An 18550-nucleotide genomic window follows, 5' to 3' on the forward strand; every position below is an offset into this window, starting at 1 on the left:
GCTCACTCCTGCTCTCCCGCAAGTCCTTCCTGCCACGCAAAAGCTGTCACTCAGATCACGGTCCCAGTGCAGTTCCCCACACGCTCATACTGGCCCTCACCAACGGACAGAGCAGGGAACAAAGCAGCAAGTGGGTGACGGGCGCGCTGGTCGGGCTAGCGGCACCAAACCACACGGGTTTAAGCAGCTAACTTCAACTGGAACTGCTCCATTTTTTCACCACTTAAGACCTTGTTTCTAGCGGTTTATTCAAAGATTTTGACGGACTTTAACCTGAAGCTTGATTTTTCCACTGAGGAACTGTCTTAACGCCTGTTCCTTGTCCACATTAAAACAGCGCAGCCTCCTCAGCGAAGATTTGTATCATCTTCAACTGACAGAAGTATAACCTGGAGCGACAAAAAAGCCAAATTAAAACCAGAGGGTGCCTCAGGGACATGCTTTATCTCAGCAAAATTTGCCCAACAAAGAAGCACTACAGCTGAGGAAAATCCGGTAAATACCGGCAGATTGATCTGCTAAAACACAAGAAGGTTGAAGGAACGATCGGTACGTGTTCCCTGCAGCTGCTGAACGAGAGCTGCTCTGCAGGTATAGCTCTGGTCCACAGCAGATGACAAAGGGACAGCACTGAGGTTTTTCGTTTGTGCACTCTCGGTGATTTCAGAGCAGACAGCTAGAAGGGAGAAACTTGAGCGTAAAGGAACAGAAAGCAGAAAAAGGCTGTCTGCCCTGAGAAAAGAGTGAGGAAAAAAAAAGAAAGGACACCGAGAGAGGGATCAGAACTGAAGTCTGCAGCTGAAACTTCAATCTCAAGAGACTGGGAGAAGCAGGCAGAGGAAGCTGTGCTCTGAAGCTAGTGAGAGCGACAGGGGAAAGAGAGGACACCACAGAGGGACCTGGGTTGGCACTGAATTTGCTATGCAGAGACAAAACGTCAAAGGAATCAAAGAGCTGTGACAGCCTGGTGCAGCTTCATTGCCATTTATTCCCATGAGAAAGGGCAATTAAAAGTTAGGATGACGCGTAAGGAGAAGGGAAGAGAGAGATGAAATTATTTCACAGTTCAAAGAAGAGGAGAAGCAAGTAGTAAAGCAAGCAGGGAGGAAACAGAGATATACTTAAAACACAGGAACTGCTCAAGAGGTGGAAGACAGAAGCCTAAAGGCATAGCCTGCTGCCCCCTCGGCTATTTCAGTACTTGCACTGCGCAGCCTTGAATAGTCAAAACCCACCCAAAGGTCTTACGGCACGGCCTTCCATCTCTTCAGCTGCACCAGCTTCCTTCCCATTCACAGCTCTTAAATCAAGTCCAGCACGGCCAGCACACGCTGCGGGGAGGGAGGTGGCAGCACTTCGGCTGGCGCCCCTTTACCCCTGCTCTCCATACAAAGCCCGCTCAGTCAGACGGAGGAGTAAAGTCAGAGAGGGAGGATGGAACCAGCTGGGACCTGGGGTGACAGGAGGAGCAGGTAAGGGAAAGGCAGCGCTCCCCACGCTTTGGGAAGCTGCTCACACAGGCCCATCCCCACTGAAGACTGTCCGCTGGACTCCGACGACGGAACCGGGGGCATTTTTGCTGATCTTTTCAAAGCCCCTGAACATCAGGCAACTCCAAGATTATGCGAAGAACATCACACAAAAAATGGAGGTTTTAATTCTAGCACTGCGCAACTTCTGAACCCTTGATTTTTACTCAAGTAGCAAACCGTAGCGTACATATTCGTATACATCACGCACTGAAGGTTGCAATGCCTGGTGGCACTGCTAGATTTATTTTGGCTCTAAGCAAGTGTATTATTTGTGCGGGACGACTGCAAAATACTGATTATAAATCTTCATATTGTAGCTGGAGAAAGGTTTCCAGACACCAAATTCATGTCGCTGAAAGTCTAAGTACAAAGTAGAAGGTAAACAGTATTTGATTATGTCCTTCTATTAGTTTAACAGGGAACACAATCACTTTACTTGCAGTACTTCTATAGAAATAATTTTGGACAACTACTTCCATTCAATGTTAACACGAATAATAACCCAACAAAGGATGGGCTTACAAACTGTCAGCCTAAGTTTAACTGCACATGAACTGCATGGATTTTGTTGCAATAATCCACCTGTTCACAAATATGTCATTAACCAGATCACCCTCTCGCTACATAGGACACACCCACTGTACTATCTAATCACAAAGAAAGCAGAGTGGAAGCTTAATAGTTGATCCTAGGCCACCTCCTGCAGGAAACATAGCTGACTAGTTAAATTAGCAATGTGGTCTAGTATTACCAGCCCTTCACTTTAATATTACTGAATTTTGTATGTAGGTAAGGAGAGGAGGAAAAAAAATACAAAAAAGCAAAATTACTTTGCTCAGTAAGACCTACATAAATACTCTCATTACTTGCAAAAATTAAATGAAACAGACACTTTTATTGGAATAAACTGTTCACACTGGCAGTCACAGTTCATGAGGATGTGTTTGTGTGGAGGTAATATACCCACAAAAGAACCACTGCAACCATGCATGTGACTACTCCTAATTGATTTTGCTACACAGTAAATCAAGTTCAGTCACTATAAGTGATTTACCTAAAATATTTCATTTAACATGTAAAAGTACTCATAAGTAAACTGTTGCATGGTCACTATAATCCAGCATAAATCCGTGCTGCTACCAAAAGGAGTACCCTTATCCTACCTCCCCCATGCCACCTTGTCCAACACATAGAGGGAGGAGTAAGAACTAGGGGAACAGGGACAGGCAGGCTTCTGGCTAGCGCACCTCTCCTGTCAAACTCATGCTACAAGTCCAGCCTTATTTACCACAGCCCAGATGTAACGCAGTAACTTGTCACTTATATACGCTGCCTTCTTCAGCTACTACGGTTGGACTCCGAGAGGTACGACCAATTACACCTTTATAGTGGTGTTACTTACAGCAGCATAATTACACTAGGAAATTAATTTATTGCACACAACTCTTAAGTAAAAATACTGCAATTTCAGTAACAGAAACCCCTCAAAAACCAAAACCATAAACCAACATTTGTCCTTCCCAGGTACAGCTCTGACAGAGTTTGCAATGAGATAAAGAAAGTGCCCTTAAAAGAGGGTGGTAGAAATTTCTCACACTCTTTGTGATCAACTGAGTAGAACCAGAGAGGTTGCAGGGCTTTCTTGTTTGTTTGTTTTTGTACAATTTCCCACAAGACACTGAAACCAATATTGCAGTCCAGCTAAAGCATTTCCATTTCAGAGTATCAGGATGCTATTTGCATGGTAATTGTGATTTTATGAAAGGATGTGGGAAAATAATCTCAAGCAGTGGGTAAGAGTAGTTCTGCCTGAAACTCAGTCACTGTAACAATTACCAAAATGAAGGTTTATTAATTTCAGTTTTCTTTCAAGATTGTTATTCAGCTATCAGTACAAGTCTTATAAGATAAGCAATTAGTTCCACATCTTAGTAAGACTATGCATTTACTTTAAAATCCTCAAAACTGCACTAACTCATCAAGTGAAAGGGAAATTCCCATTCTAATGAAACCAGTTAGCTAATGAACACACCTTGCTCTGGCTCAGAACAAGCTTCCATTTCAATAACTACCTCATTAGGCAGTTGAAAAATTAAAAAAATATTTTTACGATCACTTTATATGTACAAGTGTTTACAAGAGCATGCATTAAACAGTCCACAGGTTTGGGGCTGTATGACAATGTAACAGATTTTAAGGAATTCATTGTGCATGTTATTTATGAAAGGCAAGAGAATAAAATCAAAGCTAAATAGTTTACACAGTTGTAGTAAAGAATATGAAAAATAATAGCAGAATTCAATAGGTTAACACAAACATAGAAGAAGTATTTAGAAGAAAAAACCTGATTATTAACCAGAACTTCAATTTTATTCAATGTATCACTTGTTGGATAATATCTCTATGATAACAATAAGGATTTAAGCATAAATGCCTCAGTGGAACCCTTAGTAAGATGCACAAATTCCTCATAGCAGCACATGGTACTTCTCTAGTGAGACAGAAGAAAGATCTCTCAACACCATGAAGAAGGAGGAACAATGAATGCAAGGAGAGAAAAAAAAATCCAAACCCTAAAAGACTTCATTTTCTTTGGGAGAGGGCAGAAGGTTCTAAGGGGGTAACAGTGGATGTCTGCTCAAGCTCACATTATATAACCCTTAATCTGAAGGGTTGCCCTTAATTTTCTTATCTTCTCACTCCTCCTGGAATAGGAGAAAAGAGAATTAAAGGAAATTTGTGATCCAGCTGTTTAGGATCCAACTCCACCTTCCTCTAAATATTCCTGCAACTCTTCCCATACTTCTCTATGGAGTAAGGCATCAAGAGCAAGACAGGATCTCATGGTTTACTCCTGTACTTGGCACTGTACCTGTGTTCACCAAGTGGCATTTGGAAGATGGAATTTCCTACAAACAAATCCATAGTAAGGGTTCCAGGCAGCATATTAGCATCCTAAAAGGGCTACAGGTTTTGATTCGAGGAAAATAGTGCCCAAAGCTGGCAAAACCACAGGCAGACAGCAACTGAAGAGACACCATGCATGTAATAAAGGTCTAAAAATGAAAACAGAATCAGCCTCTTAACGAAGGGGGTGGGGGGGATATCTGACATTGGACCCAGTCCCTGTGACTGGCCAAAATATAAACCACACATTTGTATCTGATTGAAAAAACACATCTGTATTTGATTGAAATGTAAGTATGAAAGTATTAAATGACACATTTATGTTTCTTCTTTACTTTAGTCTTTGAAAATTTCAGAACATTTACCCCATATATCCCAAAATAAACAACAAAATTTATTTTCTAAGTGCTGAAAATAAATGTTGTGCCCATGTAACACAAAAGATTCAAAGAAGAGGTAAGTAGAGAATATTATCAGATACTGTAAGTCACCAAAATCAAAGAAGTTCCACTGCACCCAAACGGGCGCCGTCCTGGTATGACGTAGTTCAGTATCTCCTAACCGCTAGTCTTCAGTATGAAACTAGACAGACCCATGGACAAGATGTCCATGAAGAGATACCGGAGGACAGAGGCAGGGGCATGTCTGCTAACACCCTCAGTCGGGTATGAGGGGAGCAGTGTGCCTTAAGCCCCAGCGTGTTCCTCAAACAGGACAGCATGTGTTGCTGAGACTGGCAGAGGCCAAACACTTGCCTGTGCAGACCATAATTCTGCCCTAGTGGGGTGTTTCTTATATTCATATGCTTTAAGCAATGTTTGACGTGTATCTGAGCATTTGCAAGTGTACGAAGGTTCCTGATAAATTTGCATAGTCGAATGCACCCAGTTAGTGCATGTAACTAAGCTGCCACAAAACTTGCCTGACAGTAACATCATAGTGTTAACGGGTATAAACAACCTTTGCGAGATCGCTGGCACATTTCACAGATCACTGAGAGCACATCCCGTTTCATAAAAAATCATTAAGGACATTAAAGATACAGGTCACGTAACTCAGAAGATGGCTAGTCCCATTAAATCTCTCACTGCGCACATGTGGCAGGCAGAAACACATTCAAAGCATAATGAACACACAGGTTAAATAATCATACATCATCTTGAAACAGGCCCCTAAGAACAGCTTTTATGTGAATTTTGAGGAAGTAGTAATAACTATGAAATGCCTTCCCCCATCCAGTTCTTCAGTATAAATATGGGTAGTTCTTTAAAAGAGACATTTTAATCATACTCACATCTGACATGTTACAAAATACTCTACAATCAAGACACACTTTTAAAATAAATGTAAGTGGAATTATTAGGAAAGAGAACAAAACATCATTGTGTCTGTGGCGTCCCACAGTGGAATCCAGTGTGCAGACTGGCTCTCCCCTCTCCTTGTTCTACAGTTTCAAAGAGAAATAAACGTACGAAGTCAGATGATCAAAGGTAAGGAACAGCTTCATTACAAAAAGCAGTTTGCCTAACTGAAGGATCTTTAGCCTAAGAAACAATGAGAGGAGGACTCAATAAAAACCACAAGCAGTACAAACAGAATTGTTCCAGGCCTCGTCCAGGACAAGGACTGGATAAGTTTCATAAATAATTAACAGGTGTCAGGCTCAAGACAAGCAAAGGGAATGGTTCTTTCAGTTCTGAGGCTTTTTTTTTTTTTAATTTACTATTCTATATAGTAAACAGAACATCCACTCAAAGTCAAACTTCTTGATACCAAAAGGTGTTGATGTCAAAAGCTTCTGTGGGTTCAATAAGCACCTAGATAACACGTAGGATAAAAGTCAACTGAAAGCTATTAAATAAAAGAAAACAAAGTAATCCCCCCCCCCCCCACTCCCCCATCATTTAAGGCAAGGAAGTCCACAGCTGCCAACAGTCTGTAAGCATGTAGTGACACTTTCCATTTCTTTGCTCAGAAGGATGTTGTCAAGTAGGTCCCGTAATTTGGCAGGGCCTTGGACGGTAAGGGCATAAATAAAAAGAGAAGTCCAGCCAAAAAAAACCCGAAGAGGTACTGGAAGAGGCAGAAGAGTGGCTGTAGCCAGGTGCACGCTGCCATGGGTGCCCTTTCACTAAAAAACCCACCATGAGCCTGGGGACCCTGTAAACGTCCAACGCCTGCTGTTGGCTTTTCCAGCTGAAGTCCCCAGCTGGCCAAGGAACAAGCGGCAGGTACATGCCGGCATCCCCGGGTTTCAGAGCTTCTCCTGAACACGGCCCGTGGGCCACAAGGCTGAAGAAACAAAGCAAGCAGAGCACAAATCTCTCAAGCCGTTTCCATGGGATGGTTGGGGACAAAACAGCTGGATGTTGCACAAGCTCCCTACGTGGGATTCAAGCAGGGCAGCTCACAGGACAGAAGATATAAGAAAAAAAAAAAAAAGAAAAGAAATGTTTAGGGGCCAGGACTCAGTGGGTGCTGCCTTCTTGCAGGAAAAGACATGCCTATGGCCGAAGGGCAGCTTTCACCTGAGAGCAACTGCGGAGAAGGGGCTGTGAGGGGGAAGGTGTGACAGATTTCTCCTCATGCTGTGCATGAGGTTTCCAACGCCACTCTCCGTCATCCTCTGCCACACCAGTGGCTGTGCACTGGGGCTGTCCAACAAGATGATATCCTGTGTTGGATACCGTTGAAAAGGGCATACAGGGCTAACCAGGGGTTTTGTCTGACCGGGTACAGCCACTCCTCTACTCTTACATGACTTCAACACTCAAAGTAAATAACCACAAGCCAACTAATCATGGAGTAAAGCAGCAACTTACAGGCTCCAGGGAAAAATATATATCATCTGTTTGTTTGTCACAAGATATGAGGATTTGAAAATTTCATTAATTTTCTGAAACCGTTAACTAAGATATTCAGAGAGTTTCATTACTACAAAGAGCCTTTTTTATGCTGTTAATCCACATTAGTAATGACTGTTCAGTTTAGTTTTCTTAATTCTTTAGTTCCACCTGATGCAACAGAATGGCCTAACTCTTCCTTCCTCTGAAGCATGATCCTGCCCCCCGAAAATCCTTTGTTGCTCCTTCCTCTACCTCCTGCTCCAAGACTGTGGTTCAGTCTTGGGCTTATGAGCCCGTCCACAGATACTTTGGAAAGGAAAATACTCAGAACTTCTCTAAAGCTTTTTATTCCTTTCATTTTTTTTTTTTTAGTGATGTGAACACCTGGGGGAAGGGGGGAAGCTGGATTCTCATTAAAGATCCTCATAATTTTCACATCTTAGAGAAAAATAGACAGCTCTTCTCAGGCAAGGAAAAAAAAAAAAAAAAGGCATTTTTTCATGCATCACTTTCCACACCTTTTAGCTGTGCAGGCTGCATTTACTCTCACTTGAGCACCACAGTACTGGAGGGAACAGTAACTGCAGGGACAACCCTTTATCAACCGATTCGCCGCTCTACCGCAGCCCGATCTCAGCCCGAGTCCAGACCGTTCACCAAACCCACCTCCTCCAGCACAGACACCGGAATCCCCTCCTAAGAGGGGTCCAGACAACCTCACGTGCCCAATACCACTAACACAGCATTCCTGGCGGGTGAAAGCAATTGCAGGGAGGCAGCCAGGCGCTGCCCACCCGCAGTGCGCACCACAGGAGCCCAGACCTTTCACAGCTGTGCGTTCAAACCATACATTCTCATGTCTCAGGGCGCACCTGGGGACACAAGGCAGAAGGCACAAACTCGGCGTCACTAACACTCCAGCAAGCAAGGAAGGAGACGCTCGGAGGATCTGACTTTGAGCCTGACCTCTCGGCTTTTGCTGCCCGGCCAGTTTAGATGAAACCTCCATGAAAGGCCATGAGACTTTACAAAGGAGACAGGCCAATACCCACCATATTCGACTAGTCATGGCAGTGGAATATTTAGCAGCTGTTAATGCTCTCCTGAAAGCTGTGCCCCATGGCTTGCACAACAGGCTTCTTGGTATTTTTAAATGAACCAACATTTTGCTCTTCTCTAGCCAGCTAGAAACACACCCAACTGGAAAGACAAAATAATTGTCCGTTGCTATCTTCCTTCCTGGAAAAAACACTTCTCCATGTTTGCTGAATCTACTGCGATTCCACAGTGTAAGCCTGCTTATTACTAACAAGATAGCCTTGTTTCCTCCAAATCACAGAATATTTCAGTGATATGAAGGAAATAAAATCAGCCTTATGGCAAAGAGATACCGAAATCTTAACGTGTGCACCTCAACATACACGAATAAACTGAAAGTAAATGGTCACGTTTGTCCCGCAGCAGCACACTGCCTGTTACGCAAGATTCGCTGGGGTGGGGTGAAGAGGAAGTAGGCTCCGGTTTAATTTGGAAACATCTGTCCCCAGGCAAGGGACACACGTCAATAAGGCGCCACCTCGCAAGTTTATTTCTTGGTTTCCTTAGACAGTTAATTGCACTGCTAATCAAACGGTAAGCAGCGATTCTGCAAGCGTTATACATCGTCTCCATCAAGAGTCTCAGCACTATTAAATATACAGGCAAAGTATGTTTCTGTCAAGTGTGTCTGCACAAATACATGTAACTGGAATGACTGAAGTTCATTTTTTTCCTTTATTATTTCTAAGCATAAACAGCAGAAGTGGCATTCTCTAAGTAACAGTGAGCATGCAAATAAGCAGAGATTTTATCCTCAGCAGTACACCAAATAATGAATGATCCTTTTAGGGCTACAAAATATAAACACCTTCTTTGGCTTCCAGTGAAACCTACTTTCATGGTATCCTCCTAGTTTCCAATTCACAGCAGCCACAAAGCTGTAACACAGTTTGCAATACTCAACAGCTGTTAGTCAAGAAGAATGACAGTCAAGACTAGTGAATTCTCAGAGCTCCAAAGGCAACACTTCCAAAGAAAATATATCTGTTTAAAAAACCTCTCAAAATTACTTCCAATGCTCTTGTGGCGAGAAACATCCTCTCCATTTTTTTAAGGAACAAACAAAACCAAAGCTGTTCAAGCAGCTTTTTGCTTACAATTTTCTTCGCTCCTCAAGCTTTCTTTATGTTTTAAAATCTTCAGATTATTTTTTCTTTCTCCATGTTAATATGCATATATTTAGATCTTTAATATGCATACAGAACAAAGTGAGACTACCTACGTGGCCAGCTCCTGGAACTCAGATTTGTTTGAGCACTTCCCAGTGCAGGTAAGCGTGAATCTGAGTTGACAGATCCCAGGCTTGGTACTCAGGAGCTGCACAGACAGGACAGTGCAGTGTCCCTTTGGGCTTGCTCTGGGTCACAGGGGAGCTAGCAAAGGGAACCCACGTCCAGCGCCCTACCACTGCTTCCTCGGCAAGAATCTTGTAAGATCCAAGAACCCAGTGGGCGAAGCAGGGATGTGGATCCCACTGCCCGCAGACAGCACACCTTGAACACCACCTACCAGCTTTTCTTCACGTGATTGTGTATATGGGTAATGAGTATTAGCCACCTACTTGGAAAGGGGTGAATGGATCTTACTTGAATTATAATTATAATACAAAATTATATACATTTTATATACTATAATTAATGTTTGACCTGGAAGTAATTAATACCTTAACCTCTAAAATTGCTGCACTTTGTCTCTCTAATGAGACTCTTACTTCAGCAAACTGTAGAGCTCACTTACCAGCTGTATCTGGCTCAGTCAATTTCAAACATACACACACACACTAAACAAACAAACAAAACCCCCAAACATGTCATTGTTTACACAAATGAGTAAGTAGATGGCAGCTAACACCTGAAGCTGTATTTGGCCAGTTTTTCTGGCTTTAAGTACCATGACTAATGCAGCAAGTACATTCTAGATAGCTGGAGCAGTCTACCACAAATGTATTTGCTCTGCTGAATTGTCCAGTCAAAGAAAGTTGAAGGACACCAGAGTAGTTTTGCTGCTTCCAAATGATCTGCTTTTCCGCAGCCTTGGCCAGGTGAGTGGAATTGAAGCTCAAGATGGGAGGCTGTTGCTCTGGGTTTCCATGTCTTGCTGCACAATATCCCCGGCAGAACCTGAGGCGTTGCTGCTTTTTCTGGCTCGGCACATGGGTTTGGCTCTGTTGCTTCGTGCTCCATCTGTGTGAGCCCTGAACTCTGGCAGCGTAAGCGCGGCGAGCCATCCCGTGCCTCTCTTGAAGAGCCAAAGCAGCCGCCCGTTCTGCCCTTCTGTGGCAGCGCGGCACAGCCACCCTGCCCAGGAAAGCCCTTCCTTCCAGGGGGGGTCACACTCGCTTTTCACCAGCTTCACAGGTGTAACACCGGTCACCTCCAGATGCTAGAACAGAACAGAACATCCCAGCTGGAAGGGACCTCCAGCAGCCACCTAGTCGGGCTGCCTCACGGGTTCAGGGCTGGCCAAGAGTTGCAGCGTGCTCTTCAGGGCACCGTCCAAATGCCCCTTAAACACGGGCAGGCCCGGGGCACGGAGCACCTCCCCAGGAAGCCTGTTCCAGCGTTTGCTCACCCTCTCCCTACGGAAACGCTTCCTAATGTCCAGCCCAAAGCTGCCCTGGCGCAGCTGGGAACCATTCCCAGGGATGGAGAAGAGCGCCGCACCTCCCGCTCCTCTCCGCCGCCCCTCCTCAGGCAGCCGCAGAGAGCCCGGAGGTCGCCCCTCGGCCTCTTTTCCTCCAGACCAGACACCCCCAAAGTCCTCAGCCGCTCCTCACAGGACCTGCCCTCAGCCCTTTCACCAGCTTTGTTGTCCCCCTCTGGAGGCCTCCAGGGACCTGCCCGTCCTTCCTGAATGGCGGGGCCCAGGCCTGCCCACGGCGCTCGGGGTGAGGCTGCACCATGGCCCAACGCGGCGGGACAGTCGGGTACCTATTCTTTTTGACCACCTTTACAAGTCTCCCAAAACTTTCACACATATACATAGAGGGGATGAGGGGGGTTACTATGGATCTTTTTTTTTGGGAGGGGAAGAAAAAAAAAGATGAAATAGCCAAACGCTACACTTGTTCTCAGAAGCAATCTCTTCTGCTGAATTCCTCTCCTCTGTCTCTCAACAGATTCTCAGATAAAGGAAGTCAAAGAATGAAACCGTTTAATGGTGTAAAGGATTTTGTTCTAGATGATACCAAACTCCTGGAATTTATTTCGCAACGCTGCCACAAGCAGGTAGGAGTAACACAGGGGGTGCCACACTTGTGATGCCAGAAGGAAACAGCCACATCCCTTGCTCCCCAGCAGCCATCTGGTGTCTTCCAAGAATTGTCCAATTCTTTGCCAGTATTTTCCCTCGCCCAGGATAAAAAGCCCTTCTTTAGTCAATGAGGAACAGGATGCAAAACACCTTCAATACTTTTTAAGCTGCATCCTCGCAGTCAGGCCATTTGAAAATTGTCACTGAGTAGGTGAAGCCATTATGTGAACAATATGGAGTACTATAAGGCTTGAGCTGACAATATAATATATAATTCATATATATATATATTATAATTCATATCATTGACTTCCCCAAGCAATCATCTTTCATTGAAGTTAACCACAATCAGGATCCCAAAAATTTCCTGCAGAACTTGTATTGGATTAGTAACTACATCTAGGAAGATAACATATCCTAAAACAGAATTTACCCATACTCAGCGAAGACCACAATATAGCCAAAATACAGCCGCTACTATTATTTTTTTAAATTCAGTTATCAAAGGTGTTCTTCCTGTGTTTTGTTCTCCTCCCTCCCCAGAGGACACCATTCCTCTTGGTTACTTCACTAAAGAGAAGCAACTTAACAAAACATTCCTTCACTCCGCTGGCAATTGCAGTCTCTGCAATTATATAAATAAATATTTATAAGGAGTTATAGCCATCTTAGACAAGTCAGGAAGTGCTAAAAGAGAAAAAATTACTCCAGAGCTAGGTGGATTGGTTTAAAATTATTACAATGGAAGAGTAGAAGAATAAATGGCTTACAGTTTAGTTATTTCCTAGCTAAAGTCTGAAATGCAACAGAGGGGGAAAAAATAGCCACACAAATATTAAGACAGTAGAAAAAATTATGGTGACAGATAAACACAAGGCAAGAAAAGCAAGCTGACAAATTCATATACAATAGGAATTCAAACAACAATCCCCCATGGTTCCCCCTAAGCTGTCAATGTTTTAAATTAAAATTCTGTTGCAACCATTAGTGCCTTTGAAGCACATACACACATATATGGAGGGCAACCTGGTATTACATATCACTCAGGTTAGAAGGTGGAATTAGGGGGGGAAAAAAAAAAGAAAAAGAAAAAAGTACTGATGTTTATCATAGATAGTGAACACAATCATACCTACCCTACTCACTAAAACCCCAATACCTTACCAAACCAAACTTCTAAGAAGCAACTTAGGCTTCGAAAGAGCTTACAACTTTCATATAACAACCTTGCTTGGAATTTCTTATAATTAATTCTACAAACAGCTGTAGCAATTTTTTTACATTGCATGGGATATTAAACTTCATAGAATATCAGCCTGGCTTCAGTTGGATCCCTTTGTTCCAAGCATTTTGCTTTAATGAATCACTGACCACATTCAAAAGAGCAGCAGCCGAACACAAGGTTCTAGACAGACTTCCTACCCTGGGTGCAGGGTATCAGTGGGAGAGGATTACTATCACCACCCTCAGATGCAACAGCCCGAAGAACAAGTCCTAGTTTGTTTTTACTACAATAAGCAGACACACCACCCTGATGAACAAGTAAGGCTTTCAAACATGCACTGAACCCAAGCGAGCGTAAAAATACTTTTTTTTTTTTGACGGGATGTTTCTGTACGCCTCCAAGCACTCGAGGTAGTTAAGGTGATCCCCAAAGCATTTTCAGAGGTGCGTTTGTCAGCAGCAATCCCATTAAGTCCTTCACAGGCACACAAGTGTACTTACACAAGATACCCAGGCATGCACACGCCTACACTGAGAACTAGAGTGTGCCACGAGCTCTTAGAACTTCGCATTGTACTCTACTCACACAGAAAGCTAGGCCAAAGTTTAATAATAATGTTTGCAGAAGCACTGTTTAGTCTTTATAGCAGGTCCTGTTGTATTACTTATGTCCATCCCATTGTATCTGATACAAATTGTGCTTCTAAAAAAAAAAAAGACAGCATCTTTCTGTGTGCACGTGTGTGTCTGAGAAAAAGAGATTGGCTACTCACACAAAAAGGAAAGTTGCAACAGACAAAACTGCAACAGTAGAAAGAAGTAGCATTCTCCTGGAGTGAGGTTTACGCTTGTATTGAGAGCAGAAAATCTAGCCTCCTCTCTCACCAGTGCGTGTAACATCACAACGCAGAGTAAGGCAACACTTCACAGACTTAAGAGGTGGCCATAAAACCAACATGTTTGAGATCACACCATCAAGATAGAGTGGCAGGAGGAAACCCCAGAAACTGACACACTGCTTTTCCCCCCACTCCGACACTAACAGTATTTTAAATCCATTAGTCATCAACTAGCCACATTTTATGATTAGGTCAGATTTAAAATAATCTTAAAATACTAATAATTAAAAAAAAAGGTATCTCTCAGCTGAGGTAGCATCCAAGATAAATGGCAGTCAATTAAACACACCTGTTTCCATTGCAGAAAGCAAATCACCGAGTCACAGCACAAAGACTGTTCTGTACCTCGTTGCTATCTGTGTAAATAGGCCCCAATGCTGCTTTCAGGGATGCACCTTAGAACAGGCAAATAACATTTCCACTTGCTATTCCCATTCTAATACAAAACTCAGAATTCTCACATTAAACCTCTCAGAACTGTGTGGGTCAGCTGACCAGTATTGCTCTTGTATAATCCTAAGGGTTTGACTATGCAACAATACGAAGTGCAGCGACAGCAAGCCCTCCCGGCTGTGTGGCTTCTTTCCAATTACCGTTAGCACACTAACTGACTCCTGCTGTCGTTATCCTCTTACCATTAATGCAGTCTAGGTACATGCTACTGTCACACCTTCATTTCAATAACCCAGGACATTTCAATACACGCTCAGAATGCCTGTGTAGTCCTTCCAGTTCGTTCTGAAACCTTCAGCAAACAAGCAAGAATTCTTTTACTTATTGTAGATACTGTGCCCTCCCAGGTAGACAGCCTATACCCAGCACAGGTTCCCAGTTCAAAACTACCTAAAGAACAAGTTTAATAGACTAAACACACTGTAAGAGTTATTAACATCTGAATAGACAGTACAAGGAGCTAAAGTTCCAAGTCACTGGTATCACACAGCTGCTCACCCTCTCCTTGCTACGGCTGCTCCGAGCATCTCTGCTGGGCAGCAGGTCCCTCCCAAGCTGCGGGGAGTCTGGGGACAGGAGGGCTGGTTCCCCCATTTCACCTTCAGCAGAAAGAACTGAAATACCAGGTCGCCTTCCACAGCAGCAACAGCGGGGGAGCTGGGGGCCGCCTAGCCTCCTGCCCTGTCGGGAGAGGTGGTGAGCAGCTGCCAGGGGGTCACCTCATCAGGTCAACCCACCTGCACTGCAGGAGGTCTCAAAGAGGTGATTTACAGGTGAGATTCATTCCTATCCCACTGAGCAGGCAGTTCAGCTGAAAAGTATTAATCTGGGCCCTGTAAGCTTGTTAAATAATGAACTTTACCCTCAGGCTGAAAAAAAAAAAGGGGGGGTGGGGAGGCAGCGTTGCACAATTTTTATCAGTGCCCACTTGCTGCAGAACATGCCCTTGCAAGACATGCGTATGAAGAACTACTATTATTTATACCTGTAATATTTCCAAGTTGCTGCAAATCTCTAGGACAAGATTAATGCATAACACTTACCTGCATAAAAACATAATACCCTTATTTTCTTCCCAGGTTTTCCTCCCATGTTAGAGGACCCTCAACTTCATACTTATTTTTAAAATGTTGCTGAAGCTGAGGTCCTTAAAATAGCAGTAAAGAAAGATATTGTGAAAGAGTTGACCCAAAAGGCTGCATGATCTGCACTTGGGCATCAGTTTAATGTACAGCAGTATGGTGTATGGGTGGAAAGTGAAAACAGAAAACATAGTATCTATGCACACAAAGTCAAGTGGTCATGCATTTTTCATTGAAGTTAAGAAAGTTCAAGCAGATGGCTTTTTATTGACAATATAATCATATTTTCCTTGAAATGATTACATAAGAGTTTACTTACTTAATCCTTTCATAATTACTTCAGACATTCATCTCAACATGCTCTCATCACAGGCACAAATACGCACAGTACTCAACCAATTCCAGCAATAGCAACAAACTCTCAACTAAAACTTCCAACATGCCTAAGTCTGCTTGGATCCAGAGACGTTCTCTCTCTCTCTGCTACTCACCAGTAGTCAGGCACAAAAACATTTTTCTGTTAACATAATAGCTTAACACATGCTATCCCACTCACTTCCCAGTCTCTTGACCTTTCTTCCTTCGGTTTGCTGACAGTTCCCCTTTTTCCAGGGAGCACTTGCACTTCCTCACAATGCACTACAGCGGCAGCTCCCAAGGACTCTGAGGTTCCTTCAAGAAACAAGAGTGACTGTCCACAACACGTGCATGGGAACATATACCGCCTCACTTAGGAGAACACCTTCGCTACCAGCTGTTCAATCTCTGCAGCTGTGGTGCACAAAATATGCACAGTACTCCAGTTTAGAGTCTTTCTACCTTTTCAGCATAAACTCTTCTGAGGCTTTACAGCTCACGTGCCAGTTTCACCCAGTAAATAATGACTTACAGTCATGGCCTGGAAAGGCTTGAGGTATTTTTACCCTTCACTAAGTTGTATTTTGGGTTGGGTTGGGTTTTGTTTTTTTTTTATAAATAGTTTAAGTGATAAGAGTGACCAGCTGGATTGATTCTGTGTTCCAATTTTAAATACTTACATTTAAAAAATTCTTGATAAACACTTAAGCAATATGATCACTGATAGCACGTTAGCATTCGGAACGTTGCAGCGTAAGCATTCGGCTGTAATTAAAATATTTTAAAAGAGACTACAGTAAACTCAGTAACCTTTTCCATGCAGAGTATTATTTGAAAAGCATGAATTCTGTGAACAATATACGGTCTACAGCAGTTTGAATACCTGAAATACAGCTAATGTATGCTATCAGAACTTGACTTCCCATGTAGTTACGATAAAATCTCCCAAGCTTTTCCATTCAGTAAAACAAACAGCATGAGAAAAACACCTAAAAATCAGAACATCTGCTCAACTTTTAATGCACACACTTCCCTCCCTGCCCCATGCTGCAGTGTATAATGAATGAGCTGGGTCATCACTGCCCTCACTAAGTATTTCAGAAATCTTTCAAAACAACAAGACGAGAGTAAGAGTTGTTAGAAGCCCAGACATCAAAGAACTTCCCAATAATGCCGCGTGCTCATACAGCCACAGGCATCGGGTTTATGCATCAGCATACCGGGAACTGCAAACCCACAAGTACCAAAGTACTGGGAATTCTACGTTATGAAACTTCCTAAGCAAAGAGAAAGTAACGCAGAATTATAAGTATTTGTGGCTGGAACTGAGAATTTAAGCCCAGCCTTCAGCACGCGCCGGGGCAGAACGAACATTTTCAGACCCGAGTGTCACCTTGCACCTCTCGGCAACTCCGTCACGCAGCAGCAACTCACCCGCAGCGTCAGTAACTCCAAGACGCTTTTCAACAAATGGAAATTCTCGGGGTTTGTTGTCACCGTCCCCCCACACCTCCCTCGCCGCTTGCTGCTGCGCTCAGCTGCTCCTCGGCGCGCCGCCCCCGGCCCGCCGCCGGCCCCCGCCGCCAGGCAGCCCCGGCACGGCCGCCACCCGCCCGCGGGGGTCCCGCCGCGGCCCGCGGGTCCCGCCCCGTCCGAGCTCCGCTGCGAACGGCGGCGCCGCGGCCGGGCCAGCCCGCCGGGCAGCCCCAGCACCACGGCCGGCGCGGAGCCCTCGGGCTGCCTCTGCCCATCAGGTGTTTTGCGTTTCTTTGTAAGTACGGCTGCTCCCCGTGCAACCTTCCCTCCAGCAGCCCTGAAAACCCAGGCAAATTTTTGTGTGTGTCCTTAGAAGATATCCTTCCCTCACATGTAAAGGACAGCAGCGCGCACACACACACACACACACACAAAAAGAAAAAAAAAAAAAAGTCTTCTCCCAAGTATTTTCCTCGGTGGGATTTCCAAGAGGTCCGTTCGAACGGGCCGGGAGCCACACGCGCTGGCATCTGCGGCCGGGGCACGGGCTTACCTTTACCTCCCCCGCGTCGGGCTCCTCCTCGTAGTAGCCCTGCCCGGACTCGTAGGCGGCGGCGGCGGCCGGCTGCCGGGGTCCCAGGAGCACGGCGCCGGCGGCGAGGCAGCAACCCAGGGAGAGCACCTCCAGCAAGTGCATTGTGCGAGGGCGGCGGGGCGGGCGCGCAGCCGGGCCGCGGGGCGCTTGGAGGAATGCAGGCGAAATTACGAGGCTCCTTCTCTTCCTCTCCCCCCCCCTCGTTCGCTGTCCTCTCCCCCCTCCCTCCCCTCGCAATATCCAAGGCAGTAAAATCCGTGGGATGGAGAAGACGCGGTAGCAGCAGCTCCCAGGCGCCTGCGGGGGAGCTCCCAACTTTCCCAGCCGCTTTACAAATTCTCACCGAAGTTACCCGGAGTTTGCCAGGTAGAAAACCCACCAGGAAACCGGACATCCGAGGCTGCGCTCACTCGGGAGCAGGGGAGGTGGAAAGCACAGAGAGGAGGAGGGAAGGGAAGGGAAGGAGAGGAGCGAGCGGCCGAGCGGGACCGAGCGGCCGGTCGCAACCGCGGCGCTGCCTTCGCCCCGGGCCGGGCCGGGCCGCGGGGGCTCCGCTCCGCCCGCCGCCGAGGTCTCTCCGGACGCTGTCAGCGGCAGCGCGGCCTGGGGGTGCGCGGCGGCGCCGGGGGCTGCGCGACGGCGCCGGGGGCCGCGCATGGCGAAAGCGCCCTCTGCCTGCGCCTCTGCGCGGCGAGCGGCGGGCCGCCGGCGGCCTTCCTCCTCCTCTCCTCCTCCTCCTCCTCCTCCCGCTGCTGCTGCTGCGGCGCCGCCTGCCGCTGGCGCTGCGCTGGCGCCCCGGGGAGCGGAGCGCCCCGCACCGCGGGCAACG

General features: G+C 45.5%; 1 protein-coding gene across 4 annotated transcripts in view; it reads right to left on the minus strand.

The window, feature by feature from the left end:
- VEGFC (vascular endothelial growth factor C) overlaps window positions 1-18325 on the minus strand; it is an 87000-nt gene extending 68675 nt beyond the window's left edge. For 3 of the 4 annotated variants that reach the window (XR_005828618.1, XR_005828609.1, XM_040599100.1), the window contains exon 1: window positions 17680-18325. Coding sequence is in view for 2 of the 4 variants with exons in the window: in XM_040599100.1 (XP_040455034.1) it covers window positions 17680-17823 (144 nt within the window). In the remaining 2 variants the exon portion in view is untranslated. The remainder of the gene's footprint in view (window positions 1-17679) is intronic. The other variant, XM_040599262.1, reaches the window with a different exon arrangement.
- Between the last annotated feature and the right edge of the window lie 225 nt (window positions 18326-18550).

Source organism: Falco naumanni, chromosome 1 (genome assembly GCF_017639655.2).
Source record: "Falco naumanni isolate bFalNau1 chromosome 1, bFalNau1.pat, whole genome shotgun sequence".
NCBI classification, from domain to species: Eukaryota; Metazoa; Chordata; class Aves; order Falconiformes; family Falconidae; genus Falco; species Falco naumanni.